The 15,199-nt window shown below is 48.1% G+C and overlaps 1 protein-coding gene across 8 annotated transcripts in view; it reads right to left on the reverse strand.

The window, feature by feature from the left end:
* The window catches only part of CTSW (cathepsin W), a 30,022-nt gene that overhangs the window by 3,433 nt on the left and 11,390 nt on the right, over nt 1-15,199 (reverse strand). For 2 of the 8 annotated variants that reach the window (XM_082202829.1, XM_082202825.1), the window contains 8 exons: nt 10,257-10,323; nt 9,426-9,539; nt 7,974-8,125; nt 6,169-6,268; nt 4,768-4,848; nt 3,398-3,517; nt 1,984-2,048; nt 1,407-1,497 (listed from right to left, as the gene is read on the reverse strand). In XM_082202829.1, the coding sequence (XP_082058955.1) occupies nt 1,407-1,497; nt 1,984-2,048; nt 3,398-3,517; nt 4,768-4,848; nt 6,169-6,268; nt 7,974-8,125; nt 9,426-9,539; nt 10,257-10,308 (775 nt within the window). In that variant the 5' untranslated portion in view covers nt 10,309-10,323. Of the gene's footprint in view, nt 1-1,406; nt 1,498-1,983; nt 2,049-3,397; nt 3,518-4,767; nt 4,849-6,168; nt 6,269-7,973; nt 8,126-9,425; nt 9,540-10,256; nt 10,324-10,945; nt 11,251-11,333; nt 11,554-12,377; nt 12,454-15,199 lie in introns of those variants that run through there. The other 6 variants (XM_082202827.1, XM_082202826.1, XM_082202831.1 and 3 more) reach the window with 5 other exon arrangements.

Here is a 15,199-nt window from a genome sequence, read left to right on the forward strand (position 1 = left end):
TATCATATCTCCTCTCAAACTCTTCTTTTCCAGGCTACATATACCCAACTCCCTCAACCTTTCCTCATGAGGCTTGGTTTCCAGACCACTGATCAATTTGGTCACCCACCCAATTTCTAAGTTTAACTTTTCATACGGTTTTCACTCTACATTTTATGTACCGTTGTTTGTAGACAGCTCTGATTTTATAAATGAATATGAATAGCAACAAATAAACAAATGTCAGGATTACAAACAATACAATGCACCTGAAGCATTCCAAATTCCCCAAAGTACCATATCAGTATTGATAGTTTATGAGGGGGTGGTTTAGAAATACTTCCTTAAAATAAAATATAAACCCAATTATTTTCATAGTATTACAGAAGAGGGATAAAAAATCCACTCTGGTCTTCTCCTCACTAAGGCAGTCAAATTGCACCCTGACCACACAGCCCTTTCCAGCTGCAGATGAAGACAGCTTTCCTACAGCATCTAGTATGCTGCATTACAGTTCCTGTGACAGGCAGGGGGGGGAATCACAAAATGGTCTACCACAGGCAGCCCCAGCCTTCGGCCCTCCAGATGTTTTGGACTACAATTCCCATCATCCCTCACCACTGGTCCTGTTAGCTAGGGATCATGGGAGTTGTAGGCCAAAACATCTGGAGGGCTGCAGGTTGGGGATGCCTGGTCTATCAAGACCACCAGCCATTTTTAAGCGGTCTGTGAGGGACAAAGTCTGGGAACAGCTGTCCTATTCAGTCCATGTGGCAGTAAAAACAGCAGCAGCTACCCAGCCAAAAGACTTCAAAAAACTGGAAATAATTGACACATTTCCTGAAGGACAGGGAGGAGTTGACCAGATAGGCTTTTGGTCAGTATTGTCTCATGTAGGCAGACTCAACACGGGAGCTCCATGCTGGAGCAAGCTTGTTTTTCTCTGGCTCTGGAGAACCTGAGCCAATGGTTCAAGTTACAAAAAAAGAAGATTCTGACTAAACATTAGGAAGAACTGTTTGACAGTGGGACAGACTCCCTTGGAAGGTGGTTGACTGTCCTTCCTTGGAGGTTGTTAAGCAGAGGTTGGATGGCCGTTTGTCATGGATGATCTAGTTGAGATTCCTGCATTGCAGGGGGTTGGGCTAGATGACCCTCGGGGGTCCCTTCCAATTCTAGGATCCTCCATGAAAAAAAGAATCCCTGCACATAGAAAGCTAACATGTCAGGATATCTTCAGGGTCCGCCCCCCCTGGCCAAAATGGGAGTGGAGCATTCCGTCATGGCAGCCATCACCAGCAATCTAAAATGGTATAGTCCGGAGACAATGAGTGCAAGAGGAGAGGAGGATTTTACAGAACAGCAGCTATAGACCTGGAGTCTAATAATTGCCCTGCACAGACAAGAGAGTGGAGCCCTTTGCTCACCTTCATCGTAGCCCACAATGAGCGCAGCATGATCTAGTAGCATCGGGTTGCAGGACTGGGAAGGGGATCGGATGATGCCCTTCTGGTAATTCTAGCAGAGAGGGAGAAAGGGGGAAAGAGCAGGTCTAAATCAGCAGAAAGCAAGGCGGCCATTCGTGTGAATGCGATGCCGTTCCATCAACCTCAGTTTGCCCGCAGCCTGCCTCCAACCCGGGTGTTTTTAGGGTAGTGCGACTGGTTCAGCCGCACAGGGCACCACCGACATTTGAGAGCCCAAAGCCCGCCACTGCCCCACCCTCCTGCTTTCTTACTTGGAACTGGCCTGCCTGTCTGCTTCCTCCTTAGTAACAGTGTTTCCCCTTGGAAAACTCAGCTGGGAGGAGGATGTAGCATAGATGAACCAGAATGAGTTGGCTCTGCCTGTCAGGGGCTCTGGCGCCACCTAGTGTTCGCCTCCCTGCCTCCTGTCCTACCAGCAGCAAGGGGCACCAGACGCCGCTGGAGAGGGCATGAGCAAACAAGTTGGGTAAGTTGGTGGGTGAGATGGGATTTCTCTTCCACTCTGTTGGGCACCTACCTGAAGGCGAGCCTGGTTAAGGAGGGCAGTTACAGGCCCCTGGGAAGCAACGAATCTAGCGATATCTGAGAAATGCAGCGGGGAGGGGAAGCCAAGAGTTAGCACTGGGGTGAGGAGAAGATAGGCGAACCCTAGCTTTTATAGCAAACTAGACTATTATTATTATTATTATTATTATTATTATTATTATTATTATTATTATTATTAAAATTTGTATACCACCCTGTACCCACAGGTCTCGGGCCATTTACAACATAAAATCACAATATAAATATAATCGAAATAAAAATAAAACCAAAAACAACCCAATAACCCCTTTCTCCAAATATATATTCTAGTGTCCAAGTTCAGTCTTAGAACATGAGGAATTATGAGGAAGGCCTCTGAGAATGTCCACAGCGACTTTTCTAATGAGTAGCCCCTTCCCCCCACCACCCCACCACCCACAACTAGCCTCCATTGGCTTAGGGCCTTGTCAGAGGTTAGGTGAATCGCTGCAGCCTGACCAATGTTCAAACTGCTTTCAAGTGACACAGCATTTTACAGGTCTACCCATTCTAGAGCAAAACCAGGGAGGAGGGAATGAGAAAATCTATCACCTGCCCAGTTAGCACTGACCCAATAAAACTTTCCACTCTGTTGTTTTGAGAACCGACAGTTTTGCTGGGTCAGTAAACCTGGAGCTATAACTTCATCCCTCGATCAATTGGATTGTGATTTTTTGGCCCGCCTGACAAAGTTTTCTGCGCTGCTCAGAAGCTTGCTCCTGGAACGCGGAATGCTATTTGGCTCCTCAGTGTGGCAACTAAAGACAAAGCCTCTGGCCAAAGAGCAGGCGATGGCAAGGCAAAGTGAGCCCAAATCTCTGAAAAGAAAAGAGTTTCAACCTCTTCCATATAATCCTCTTGTTCTCTGGATCACCCTTCTGGAAATCACTTCCTCTAGTCTACTGCATCATGTGTGAGTGATATGCAATTTTGCCCATTTTTGCCCCTGGTACTGCCCACCACCAGCATGTGGCCCTCAAGAGATTCCCCCTAAGGGAATGTGGCCCTCAGCGGAAAAAGGTTTGCCTTTGCTTTAACCTAAATGATGCTTCTTCCTTGTCCCAGAACACAACCCTTTCCTCCTGCTACATGTTCATTCATTACACTGAGTCAAGAGCCTAGGCCCAGTTATGGATAATACCAGCAGAGGAGAGCACCCTCTAAACATGTGCAGAGTGCATTCTCCTTCCCTTACTGCGTATTTGCTAGAGGCAAATTTCCCACACCTCTGGAATCAGAAAGGTTCAGTTCTAACACCTCCATTAACAAATTATGCCTTCTTATCCTTTTCTTACTGTGCGAAGTTGCAATTCACACCCACTTCCCCCACAGACCTCCTACTCTGCCATGGGCTAGTAAATCCTTACAATTCTCATCCCTGGGGAGTAATTCATAGCCGTCGATGTGGGTAACTGTTCGTTTCTGGTGCTTCTGGCATGTCTGATTTCTGCCGGTGTAGGGGTACAGAAGGCTGCTTGACAGTCCGCCTGGGAAGGAGGGAAGACACAGCAGGTGAATAGCAGTGGGCTGGGGGAAGGCAGCGCATACCCCCCTTCTCCCCTTCCCCACTTAAGCAGGAAAACACACACACACAGGTCCCAGCCAACCTCTCCAGTTTATACAATGCCAGGCCAATTAGCTTCCCGAATTTTAGTTTGCCTAGTCTCTTGGGGCAGGAGGGAGTAAAGACAAGATCCAAGGAGTGGGGTGAAATATGCAAAAGTGCCAGGAGTGCAGAGATAGGGAAGGGCCCTAGCTCAGTAGCAGAGCACCCACTCGCAGAAGGTCCCAAGTTCAGTTCCCATATTCCCCACGTAGTTGGGGCAGATCTGAAACCCTGGAGAGCCTCTGCTGGCCAGCAGAGACCACCCTGAGCTACATGGACCCCAGGTGTGACTCAGTGAAAGGCAGCTTCCTACATTCCTAGAATCAAAGAGTCATAGAGTGGGAAGGGACCCTGAGGGTCATCTAGTCCCACCCCCTGCAATGTGGGAATCTCAACCAAAGCATCCATGACAGATGACCGTCCAACCTTTGCTTGAAGACCTCCAAGGAAGGACAGTCCATCACCTTCTAAGGTAGTCTGGCCTTACAGTTCTGCCAAACAGTTCTTCCTAATGTTAAGTCAGAATCTATTTTCTTGTGTTTTGAATCAGTCGGTTGGGATTCAACTTTCTGGAGAAGCAGACAATAAGCTCGCTCCATCTTCCATCTGACAGCCCTTTAGATACTTGATCCTATCTCCTCTCAGTCTCCTCTTTTCCAGGCTAAACATACCCAGCTCCTTCAACCGTTCCTCATAAGGCTTGCTTTCAAGACTCCTGATCTTCTTGGTTGCCTTCCTTTGCACACGTTCCAGCTTGTCAACATCCTTCTTAAATTGTGGTGCCCAGAACTGGACACAGTATTCCAGGTGTGGTCTGACCAAGGCAGAATAGAGCGGGACTATGACTTCCCTGGATCGGGACCCTATACTTCGGTTGATGCAGCCTAGGGTAGCATTAGCTTTTTTTTACTGCTGCATCACACTGTTGACTCATGCTTAAAGGCCCTGTAATAATTCTGAATTAAACTGGGACTGTATCTACCTGGCTAACAGCATTGCAGGGTTTGTTGTGAGGGTAAAATATGTTGGCAGGGAACATAATAGCCCAGATCCATGGGGGAAAGGCAGGCTATAAGGGTTGTTCCAACAGAAAATAAATAAGAAGAGTGGGAATTCAAAAGGTTTGCGTACTGCTGTTGAAGACAGTCCGGAGTCCATCCCACACATAGCCTCCCAGGCAACCGATCTTGTTGTATGTGCAATCTACTACCTCTGAAATGGAAGAACAAAGAGTCAACCCATCCTAAGGAGAATCCCAAACTGGACTGGTGGTTTGGGTTCAATATACACACAACCGTCCCTTTGATGGTCCCTGCCAGTGCTTAGACCCAAAGCTTGCTTTGTAAAATTTCCTGAATGGCTGAACAGTAAATGGACCCTACATGGAAATGTTTCAGTGGAAGGACAAAAGGAGAACAGTAATGTTTTCACTCTCCCCCCCCCCTTTCTTTTTCAACCACAAATTACAGCATAAGTGCTATTTGCTAGGCTGATGTCTGGGTTCAGCACTGGTAGCTCCCATTAACTCGTGTAAGAAAGACAACAGTCAATGAATGACAAGCGAGGGTCTCCTGATAGCTAGAAATCTGTCTCCAGCCTTTGGAATGTAATCTCCATGCCTTGGCGAAAAGAAGAACCTTCCAGCTAGCAAGGATGGGGCAGACTACACAGCTCGGAGCCAGTTTGGCAGATTCAACTGAAGAGATTCCCACTTGGATTGGCTGGGACCTTCCTTTGCAGCGTAACTTGAACTCAAGTCAAGATACCTGTGGGGTTTTTTAGACATCCAGTGATTAGGGATGGGCGAGACTTTTGATTCAATTCGCATTTAAAGGCGAACCTAACTAATTCCCCCTTTCCAAAACAACAAACAAACTGGAAAAACAGCTTTCCTTCGAAATTCACATTTTGCAAATTTTGCAATGCAGTTCTCTGGCCAGATAAAGTGTACTGTACTGTTTTTAACACTTGATTGGGAGCCGCCCAGAGTGCCTGGGGAAACTCAGCCAGATGGGTGGGGTATAAATAATAAATTATTATTATTATTACAAATTGGCATAAACTGAGTGGGGTAAGCTGTGAATGGAAGTGCATATGTTAGTGGAAATCAAATGCATTTTGTTAGGGGAAGCTGTTTTGCAAAAAATGTGCCTATTAGGGGAAATGGCTTTCAAAAATGTTACATTAGGGGAAATCCATACTAGAGTGCTTGTGATTTAAAAAAACAAACAAACTGCAAACTGATGTGGAGCACCGAACATGAGAATGGAAAAATGAGAAACCGAGAGAAAGTGAAATTGTCACATTTGCCCATCCCTGCCAGTGATTGACAGATAGGTGGCCCTGCCCACCTGTCATAGTGCCCTGCTTGGGGTGGGACGGCTCAAGAGCCAGCCCACTGAGATGTTTGGGGTGTGGCTATGGGAAGGCGATTACCATGATGAGCTCCTGTGCCTAAAATATACTCCCATGCCTTGCCTGTCTCTGGCCACCCACCCACCCCTTGCCCTGCTCTCCCAATGCCCGACATACCCTGGACCGAAAGGTTCCTTGGCACATGTCTGTGGATGTTCCATAAGGCCTCAATGTTGGACACAGCAGCAAAAGCCCAGCAAGACCTGCACTTTTTGCCCTGGGAGGGGAAGGGAAGAGAGATTGTAGGGAGCAGGAATAGTTAACCTGGGACATATCCCATCCTCTTCTCCCCCACCCCTGTTCCGTCCCCAAAATTCTGTTCTCAAAAACCCTAACATAGACTTGGGAGATAAGCCATAAGCTGACACCCTTCCCACCCCCCACTCCCCCAGCCTTGTTCTGATGCCTTTAAACAGCCGGTTGCCCACATAGAAAATTTACTGGAAAACTAAAGCATTTCCTAGAATGAAAATAAAACAATGAGGGTGGTAGAATCAGCTAGATATCAGGCTGAATGCTGGGGGGCCCTCAAGACACCCTCTTTATGCAGCAGTCATTCTTCCTGATTTGCTTGCACAAAGCTGGTGTAAGAAGTTAGACTAGGTCCGTTCTTTACGGAGCATTTGTTCCGCTTTGTTAGCAGTGAGCGTTCACCCAGATTTGCTTGCACAACCATCACACGTCTTCCTGCCCATAACTCGTTCACCCCACACTTCTCAGCGCATTTCCCCATCAGTCCCCTCCTGGACTGCTTTAGCGCACTGTAGCACCAGTGGTGTCAAGGATAGGGAGGAAATTCAGTTTGGATTCTAGTGCAAACGTCCCTGATTTGCACTTTCCAAAACAATATGCGAACCACAACGCAGACATCCTCTGAAATCGACACTTTTTCCCTCCCACTTTTCTACTGCGGCTCTCCAGACAAACCAAGTGTCTATTATCGTAGGAGAAGTGGGTGTTAGAATGCATATATTATTGAAAACATTTTTTAAAATGCATTGTATTAGGGGAAATTGCCTGCAAAAAATAAAATAAAAAATGTACCAGTATATACCAGGTGGCAAAACTGAATGCCAAAATGTGCCTGTCAGGGTAAATGTGCACTAGGATGCTAATGAATTTTTACTTTGGGGATTGCAAACAAAGATGTACAGAGAACTGAACTGAGGAGTTGAAAAATGATAAACTGAAACAGAAATTGACAGCCCTGCACAACCCTCGCTTGCGTGATTCAAGGGAGACTTGGTTCTCTGTGCCCTCAGTGTGGATGACTCTAGAATGGCTTTCGATTCTGCCTTGAAGCTCCCATTGGCTGCATCGATTCCCTGTTATAAGCTTATTAAACAAATTGAGGCTTTCAGAAAGGGCTTTGAAGTCTCTTGTCCATTCTCTAAAGGGAACCCTACAACAGCCCCCCTTGAACTTCCCATTGCTCAGGCAAAGCAGGACAGAGAAGAGACTGGGGAATCACTTGTGTAGGGTAAAAGGTAAAGGTAAAGGGACCCCTGACCGTTACGTCCAGTCGCGGATGACTCTGGGGTTGCGGTGCCCATCTCACTTTACTGGCCAAGGGAGCCGGCGTTCCAGGTCATGTGGCTAGCATGACTAGCCACTTCTGGCGAACCAGAGCAGCGCACAGAAACACCATTTACCTTCCCATCAGAGCGTTACCTATTTATCTATTTGCACATTGATGTGCTTTCGAACTGTTGGGTTGGCAGGAGCAGGGACCCAGCAACGGGAGCTCACCCCGTTGCAGGGATTCGAACCACCGACCTGATCGGCAAGCCCTAGGCTCTGTGGTTTAGACCACAATGCCATCTGTGTGGGGGGTACACTGGCCTTAATACCTCCTCCACCCCATCTCTGTGGGGCAGGACGAGTATGCCGAAGCATTGCACAATCCCTTTCTGTCTACTTACTTGGTATTTTACGGCTGGGATGACGCCAGCTTTCCTCCAGTCGCAGGATTTGGTTAATTTCCCCAGGCGGGAGTTATCCGAGACCCTCAAGCTGGGGGGCAGGCTGAGCTGGGAGGGTTGAGGGATGCCAAACATCATCACAAACTCACTTTCTGTGTGGTGGGAAAAGGAAAAGAAAGGGGGGCGTTGTGCTCCGTCAGTCACCTCCACAAGCAGATATGTGCATGTCTTGTAATGTGTGTGACGCCAGGACAGGGAACCTCAGGCCTCAGGCCCATATGTGGCCCTCCAGGCAGTGCTGGATTTACATATAAGCTGAACAAGCTATAGCTTAGGGCCTCACTCTCTTAGGGCCCCCCAAAAAAATTTGAAGGAAAAAAACCTGGATGTACATTTCCAAAATACAAGATAAAAAACAAATAAAATAAAACCTACATACAGCAAGTGTTTTGTGTTGTGTAGGCTCCTATGATGTAAGTAATGGGCCCCGCTTGCTACCATGCTCCCTAAAATAGGACCTGCTTGCTCATTTCTGTAGATAGGGTGCCTACATTCTGTATGGACTGGTTGCATGGTAATATGTGCAAATAGCTTTATAGATACCTATCAGGTCCATAAATTACCATATAGCATATATTCAACACAAAAACCAGTGACAATTTGTTGTTGACAAAGGACAGCTGGACCTATAAAGGGCCCCATTCCCTTCAGTAGCTTAGGGTCTCATCAAACCTAAATCCGGCCCTGCCTCCAGGCTTCTCTATTTGCCCCTTGGGCTGCTCCCCAAACAATACCCCTCACTGGACCTGCTTCACACCCTCCTTGAGAGCTTTTGACTAGCTGGGATATGTCACTACATCTTGTGGGAGTGAGCTCCAAAGTTTTAACTAGGTTCTGTGTGAGGTAGGACTTCCTTTTTTGTCTGCTCTGAATCTTCAGCTTCACTGGGTGGTCTGGAGTTCGAGCGTTCTGAATTATTTTGTATGATTTTTCCTGGCCTGCTGCTGCTTCCTGAGCCCCAGTTGATACCTGAATCCTGCCCTGGAAGCCATCAAGGTCTTGTTGAGTTTGAAACATTCAGAGGTAAAGCTACAGACCCTCTCCCCTTCACCACCCAATGGCTTTGTTTCGTTTCGTCTGAAATTACCGGCATTAGCTCCTCCACAAACTGAAATCCAACAGCTGCAGCCTTTCTTGGCTACAATTTTCTCCAGTTGAATTCCTACCTGCCTGAGAATGTCACAAGGCCCTGGCAAGATTAAGAAAAAGATGGCCCACTGGGCAAGCCCAGCCTCGGCTCTGTGATGCCCTTTAATTTAATAACACCCAACATCCAGCCTCCTCTCTCTCTCTCTAATTTAATAACACCCAACATCCAGCCTCCTCTCTCTCTCTCTCTCTCTCTCTCTCTCTCTCTCTCTCTCACACACACACACACACACACACTTTTACCTGTCAAGTCACTGAAGCGGGTGACCCCGTACTGCGCCGTCCCTAACTCCTCAGCCTGCAGCCGCCGGCTGACTTCTAAGTTCTGCACAAAGACCTTGAACCGATATTGCATCTCTGGGGTCAGAAATCAAGAGGAGACAGTGAAGGAAGGAGAATCAGTGGTGCCCCCAGAGAAGGAGAAGGCCCCCAAACACAGCCCAAAGGTTGTGCATATTCCACATTTTGGAGCAAGCCAAGAGATGCAAATTAGAGAGCAGGTGGGGGGAACCTGTCAGGCTCTTCAGAAGATGTAGCTGGACCCCAACTCCCATCCTCGCTGGCCCATTAGCTATGCTGCCTGGAGGCTGATGGGAGTCAGAGTCCGGCAAGGTCAAGAGGGCCACAGTTTCCCCATCCTCGATCTGAAGAGACATTGCCCATCATCATCATTCTTTTGTTCCTGTCTTGAACCTCAGCCCAAGAAGCCTAGCCTCAGAAAGCACTCTCCTCATGCTCAGAGGCTCCTGCTTGCTGCCAAAGAGCTGCAAGTAGTTTTTCAAGCTGGGTTGCCGCGGTGAGCCAATATTCAAAGTCTTGCAGAAAAGCCAGGATGCAGAGAGGAACCCGGTTCTGCTCAGCCATGAAACTGACTGTGAATTCTATTATTGCTCTCATAGAATCCTAGAACTGCAGTGCTGGAAGGGGCCTCAGGGGTCATCTAGTCCAACCCCCAGCAATGCAGGAATCTTGTGCTCAACGTGTGGGGCTTGTTCTCCCCAGAGAGGACCCCTCCCCTCCCGCCATCTTCCCTTACCCACACCCTAACCCAATGGGAATCAATGCTGCTGTTACCTTCTTGGCTCAGGTAGGTTTTATTGAACTGCCTCATAAAATCCTGGAACATCTGAGTCAGTTGGGACTGAGACAAAAGCAAAAGGCACAGAGAGGGTTAATTGAATCTCTCCAGGGAATATCACAAACGATCCCCCCCTCCATTTTTTTCTCTTTTACAATCTTAGTTCTATCCATTGCTGGCAACCCCATTTGGCCTAGACCAGGAGTCAGCAAACTTTTTCAGCAGGAGGCCGGTCCACTGTCCCTCAGACCTTGTGGGGGGCCAGACTACCATATTTTTTGCTCTATAAGACGCACCAGACCACAAGACTGGGGAGGAAAACTGGGGAGGAAAACAAGAAGAAAAAAAATTCTGAATCTCAGAAGCCAGAACAGCAAGAGGGATCACTGCGCAGTGAAAGCAGCAATCCCTCTTGCTGTTCTGGCTTCTGGGATAGCTGCGCAGCCTGCATTCGCTCCATAAGACACACACACATTTCTCCTTATTTTTTATGAGGGAAAAAGTGAGTCTTATAGAGCAAAAAATACAATATATTGGGGGGAAATGAACGAATTCCTATGCCCCCAAATAACCCAGAGATGAATTTTAAATAAAAGGACACATTCTACTCATGTAAAAACATGCTGATTCCCGGATTTAGAAGGCGATTGGGCCGGATCCGGCCCCTGGGCCTTAGTTTGCCTACCCATGGCCCAGACACTTCGTTTTTTATTCCATTGGGCGGCCATCTTTTCTTCTGACGCCTGTGCTTTTGACTCCCAAAATGAACAAACCATGTCCCCAATCCGAAACCCCAGAGAACTGCTGCCAGTCAGTGTAGTCAACACTGAGCTAGATGGACAAACAGCCTGACTCAGTGTAAAGGGCAGCTTCCTGTGTTCCTAAGCTTCACCAGTTGAATGTCTGCCTGTAAGGCAGCTATTAAAAGCACAGGAGCCCCGTCAGGGAGAATCAGGCGGGCATGGCATGCGAAGCAACAGTACTTGAATAAATCCCTTGCACACCACCCTCCTTGGCCACCTGAGCCCCCACCCTTCACCCTCACCTCTGCCCTCCCCTTCAGGCCCTCTCACCGTGCTCAGGTCTGGGGCCAGAAAGGTGCTAGCAAAGGGGGCAGCTATCCAGAGCCCCCACAGCATTAAGCGAGCAGCAGGGAAGGTTGTCGGCCACATCGCGGCTGCAATTTGCACAGCTGTGTGGTTAGGAGTGAAAGTAGCTTCTGGGGCTCAGAGCTCAGAAGAAGATGCTGAGGTGAGACAGAGTGGGGAGGAACCACAGAGGCAGGAAGACAAGAGGGGTGTTATTTTGGGAGGGCGGGTGGGTGTCGGAAAGACTTCAAGTGCACATCATGCTCTAGGGAGGGGTGGCAGGGCTTTCTGGCCCTTGGGGACCTGTGTGTGGCAAGGGCAGGGCAGCCTTCTGAGCATGTGCAGAGAGCCACTCTCACAAACCACTGCCACTCTGCGTTTGCCTTTCTTGAGGAAGGCTGCCTGCATCTGCATATTAAGGCTGTCTCAGACTGTTTCGCTAGAGTGGTGCATGCTCTAGTTATCTCTCACTTGGACTACTGCAATGCGCTCTGTGTGGGGCTACCAGAAACCACAACTAATCCAGAATGCAGCAGCTAGACTGGTAACTGGGAGTGGCCGCCGAGACCCTATAAGACCTACATTGGCTGCCAGTACGTTTCCAAGCACAATTCAAAGTGTTGGTGCTGACCTTTACAGCCCTAAACGGCCTCAGTCCAGTATACCTGAAGGAGCGTCTCCACCCACATCATTCAGCCCGGACACTGAGGTCCAGCGCTGAGGGCCTTCTGGCGGTTCCCTTGCTGCGAGAAGCCAAGTTACAGGAAACCAGGCAGAGGGCCTTCTTGGTAGTGGCACCCGCCAGTGGAACGCCCTCCCACCAGATGTCAGAGAGACTACCAGACTTTTAGAAGACATCTGAAGGCAGCCCTGTTTAGGGAACCTTTTAATGTTTAATAGGTTATTGTATTTTAATATTCTGTTGGAAGCCGCCCAGAGTGGCTGGGGAAACCCAGCCAGATGGGTGGGGAATAAATAATAAATTATTATTATTAGAAAAAGAAAGCAAAATGCCCTGGTTGGTCACACCCGTGGCTTTGAGCGATGGTCGTCCCTTGGTTGCTGTGCCCCACCTGTGCTTGCAGCGCGTTCTCAACCTTCTCTCACCCTCCCCCCAGCATCTCTGTCTGGGCACCTGCCCCACACTTGGCAGGCACTGGCAATGTTCCTTTGTTCCTCCGGGGTGGGTGAGTTTGAGGGGTGTTTGGAAGGCCCAGGATGTAGTTTGCTGGAGCAGAGCAATCCTGGCATCCTGGTCTCTCGCTCCCCTTCCTGCCCCCCTTCCTCCAAGAGGAACAAAACAGGCCGGGGGCTCAGCCAGGAGACTGCTTTCTTGAGCAGTCCAGCACATTTGCTTACACAAAGCTTACGTGAAGTTTAGATGATACCTGGCCTTTGCATTGGTTCGAATTTCCAGGAATTGTAGAGTTGGAAGGGCCTCCAAGAGGAGTATTATTATTACAGTGGTACCTCAGGTTACAGACGCTTCAGGTTACAGACTCTGCTAACCCAGAAATAGTACCTCGGGTTAAGAACTTTGCTTCAGGATGAGAACGGAAATCGCGCAGCAGAAGCGCTGCGCCAGCGGAAGGCCACATTAGCTAAAGTGGTGCTTCAGGTTAAGAACAGTTTCAGGTTAAGAACGGACCTCTAGAACAAATTAAGTTCTTAACCCGAGGTACCACTGTATTATTATTATTATTATTATTATTATTATTATTATTATTATTATTACCCTGCCCTCTAACAAATATACTGTACAAACATAATAAAACGTCAAACATTAAAAACTTCCTGATACAGAGCTGTCTTCAGATGTCTTCTAAAAGTTGTGTAGTTCTTTTGTCTCCTTGACATACGATGGGAAGGTGCCACTGCCAAGAAGGCCCCCTCTGCCTGATTCCCTGTACCTTCACTTCATGCAGTGAGGGCTCAGGAGCAAGCAGGGAAAGGGCAGTTTGACCCCTTACTCCCTTCGTGTGCTCCCGAGGAAGATCTGTAGTACCACTGCTCAGTCGGTAGAGCATGAGACTCTTAATCTCAGGGTCGTGGGTTTGAACCCCACACAGGGCAAAAATAAATAAGTCCTGCGTTGCAGGGGGTTGGACTAGATGACCCTTGTGGTCCCTTCCAACTCTATAATGCTATGATTCTATAAATGGAGTGCAGGGTGGAAATTTCCCCAATGCAAACACCTGATCCAGCCAATTTATCATCCCCAACCCCAGCTGATGCAACTTTCAGTTTGAAAAGACAAACCTACTGCACACTTAAGGTGTTAAAAACAAGACACTTTTAGAGTCAAAAGCTTGGCCCTGAGAGGATGTGGCTCACAAGATTGCCAGCTAATTGCAGGAGGGGGGAGTAGTCTGGCTCTTCTGCCTCTGGCAGCTGTTCTGCAGAAATGAGAATGGCCCTTGCAACCCAGACAAAGACATTTCCATCGATTAGGTATGTGGGTTTCAGTTCATGGATATATTCAGCCCCAGGACATCCCTTTTGCCTCCTCTGCACCCTGTGAAATTCACACTTCTCTGTATTTTGCAATGCAGTTCTTCAATCAAGTCATTTATTTTTTTAAAAAAGTACAGTATTAGTGAAAAGAACAAACACACTCATATTAAGGGTAGCAGCTTTGCAAAAATGTGCATTAGGTAAAATTGACAGCATTAAGAGAAATCTGCTCTCAAATGATAGATAATTTTAACAAGGACTCTTTAAATAATTGCAAACTGATGTTGAAATATAGAGAGTTGGGTTTAAGACCGTAAAAACAAGAAACGAAAACAAACAGACCCACCCATTCTTAGCTGCAGGTTTACCATCCCAAGTAGGAGAGCTTATTCTCTGCATCTGGATACAAGCGGATTCTCAGTTAGGTGAATCACATGATGAGGCCAAGAAGATGCAGAGGAACAGACTCTGGTTCTGGACTTTTCAGCGGAAAGGACAACTCCATGTGCCCAAACTGACAAACTGCTCACTTACGGCTGGTGCCCTAGCTGTGGCTGTTCCTGGCCGCAGGTGCCCATCACCTCCCACCTGGACTGCTGCAAGGTGCTCTAGTTGGGGCTGCCCTTGAAGATGGTGCCAAATGTAGCTGCCACGTTGGCGAGTGGCACTGTGGGTCATCGCCAGCCCCAAAGCCTTGTGCCGGCTCGCTGCCAGTGAGCTACCTGGTCCAGTTCAAGGTGTCCTACTTGAAAATGTGACTGTGACTCTGTAGGATAAGAGCTGTAGCTCAGAGACAGGACATATGCTTTGAATGCAGAAGGTCCCAGCTGTAGAGTTGGGGCTGGGAACATCTTGTCTGAAACCCTGGAGAGGTGCTGCTGGTCAGTGGAGACCATACTAAGTTAGATGGACCAGGGGCCTAACAGTGTAAGGCAGTTGCCTATGTTTCTATTCTTGATATTTCAGTCGGAAGACCCTCGATCTCAGGGTTGTGGCTTTGAGGCCCGTGGTCAGGAAAAAGATTCCTGCGTTGGACTAGATGACCGCCAGGGTCCCTTCCAACTCTACAATTCTAAACCCTGTCCTGACAGCCCCGCTGTTCCCTTTGCCCATCCTTATTGCAAAGGGCTAGATAATTCCTTTTATTATTATTATTTAAAGAAAAGGGACTATTCAGAGAGAAGGGCCTGGATTGACTTCAAAAGAGCCAGGCACCCGCAGACTAGTCCCCCATTTTGTCCGCCCCCCCTCGCCCAGCCATGGCTGCAGCTAATTTAATGCTTCAGTCCAGTTAGCAACTCCCCCCACTTCCCTTGATGTGAAGACCTTGGGAGCAGGTGCAGTGTGCTGTGTCTGCGGACGGCTAATCTCCTAGCAGATTCCACCGTTCGGTCATG

This window comes from Podarcis vaucheri (assembly GCF_965113315.1).
Source record: "Podarcis vaucheri genome assembly, chromosome: 16".
Classification (NCBI taxonomy): Eukaryota; Metazoa; Chordata; class Lepidosauria; order Squamata; family Lacertidae; genus Podarcis; species Podarcis vaucheri.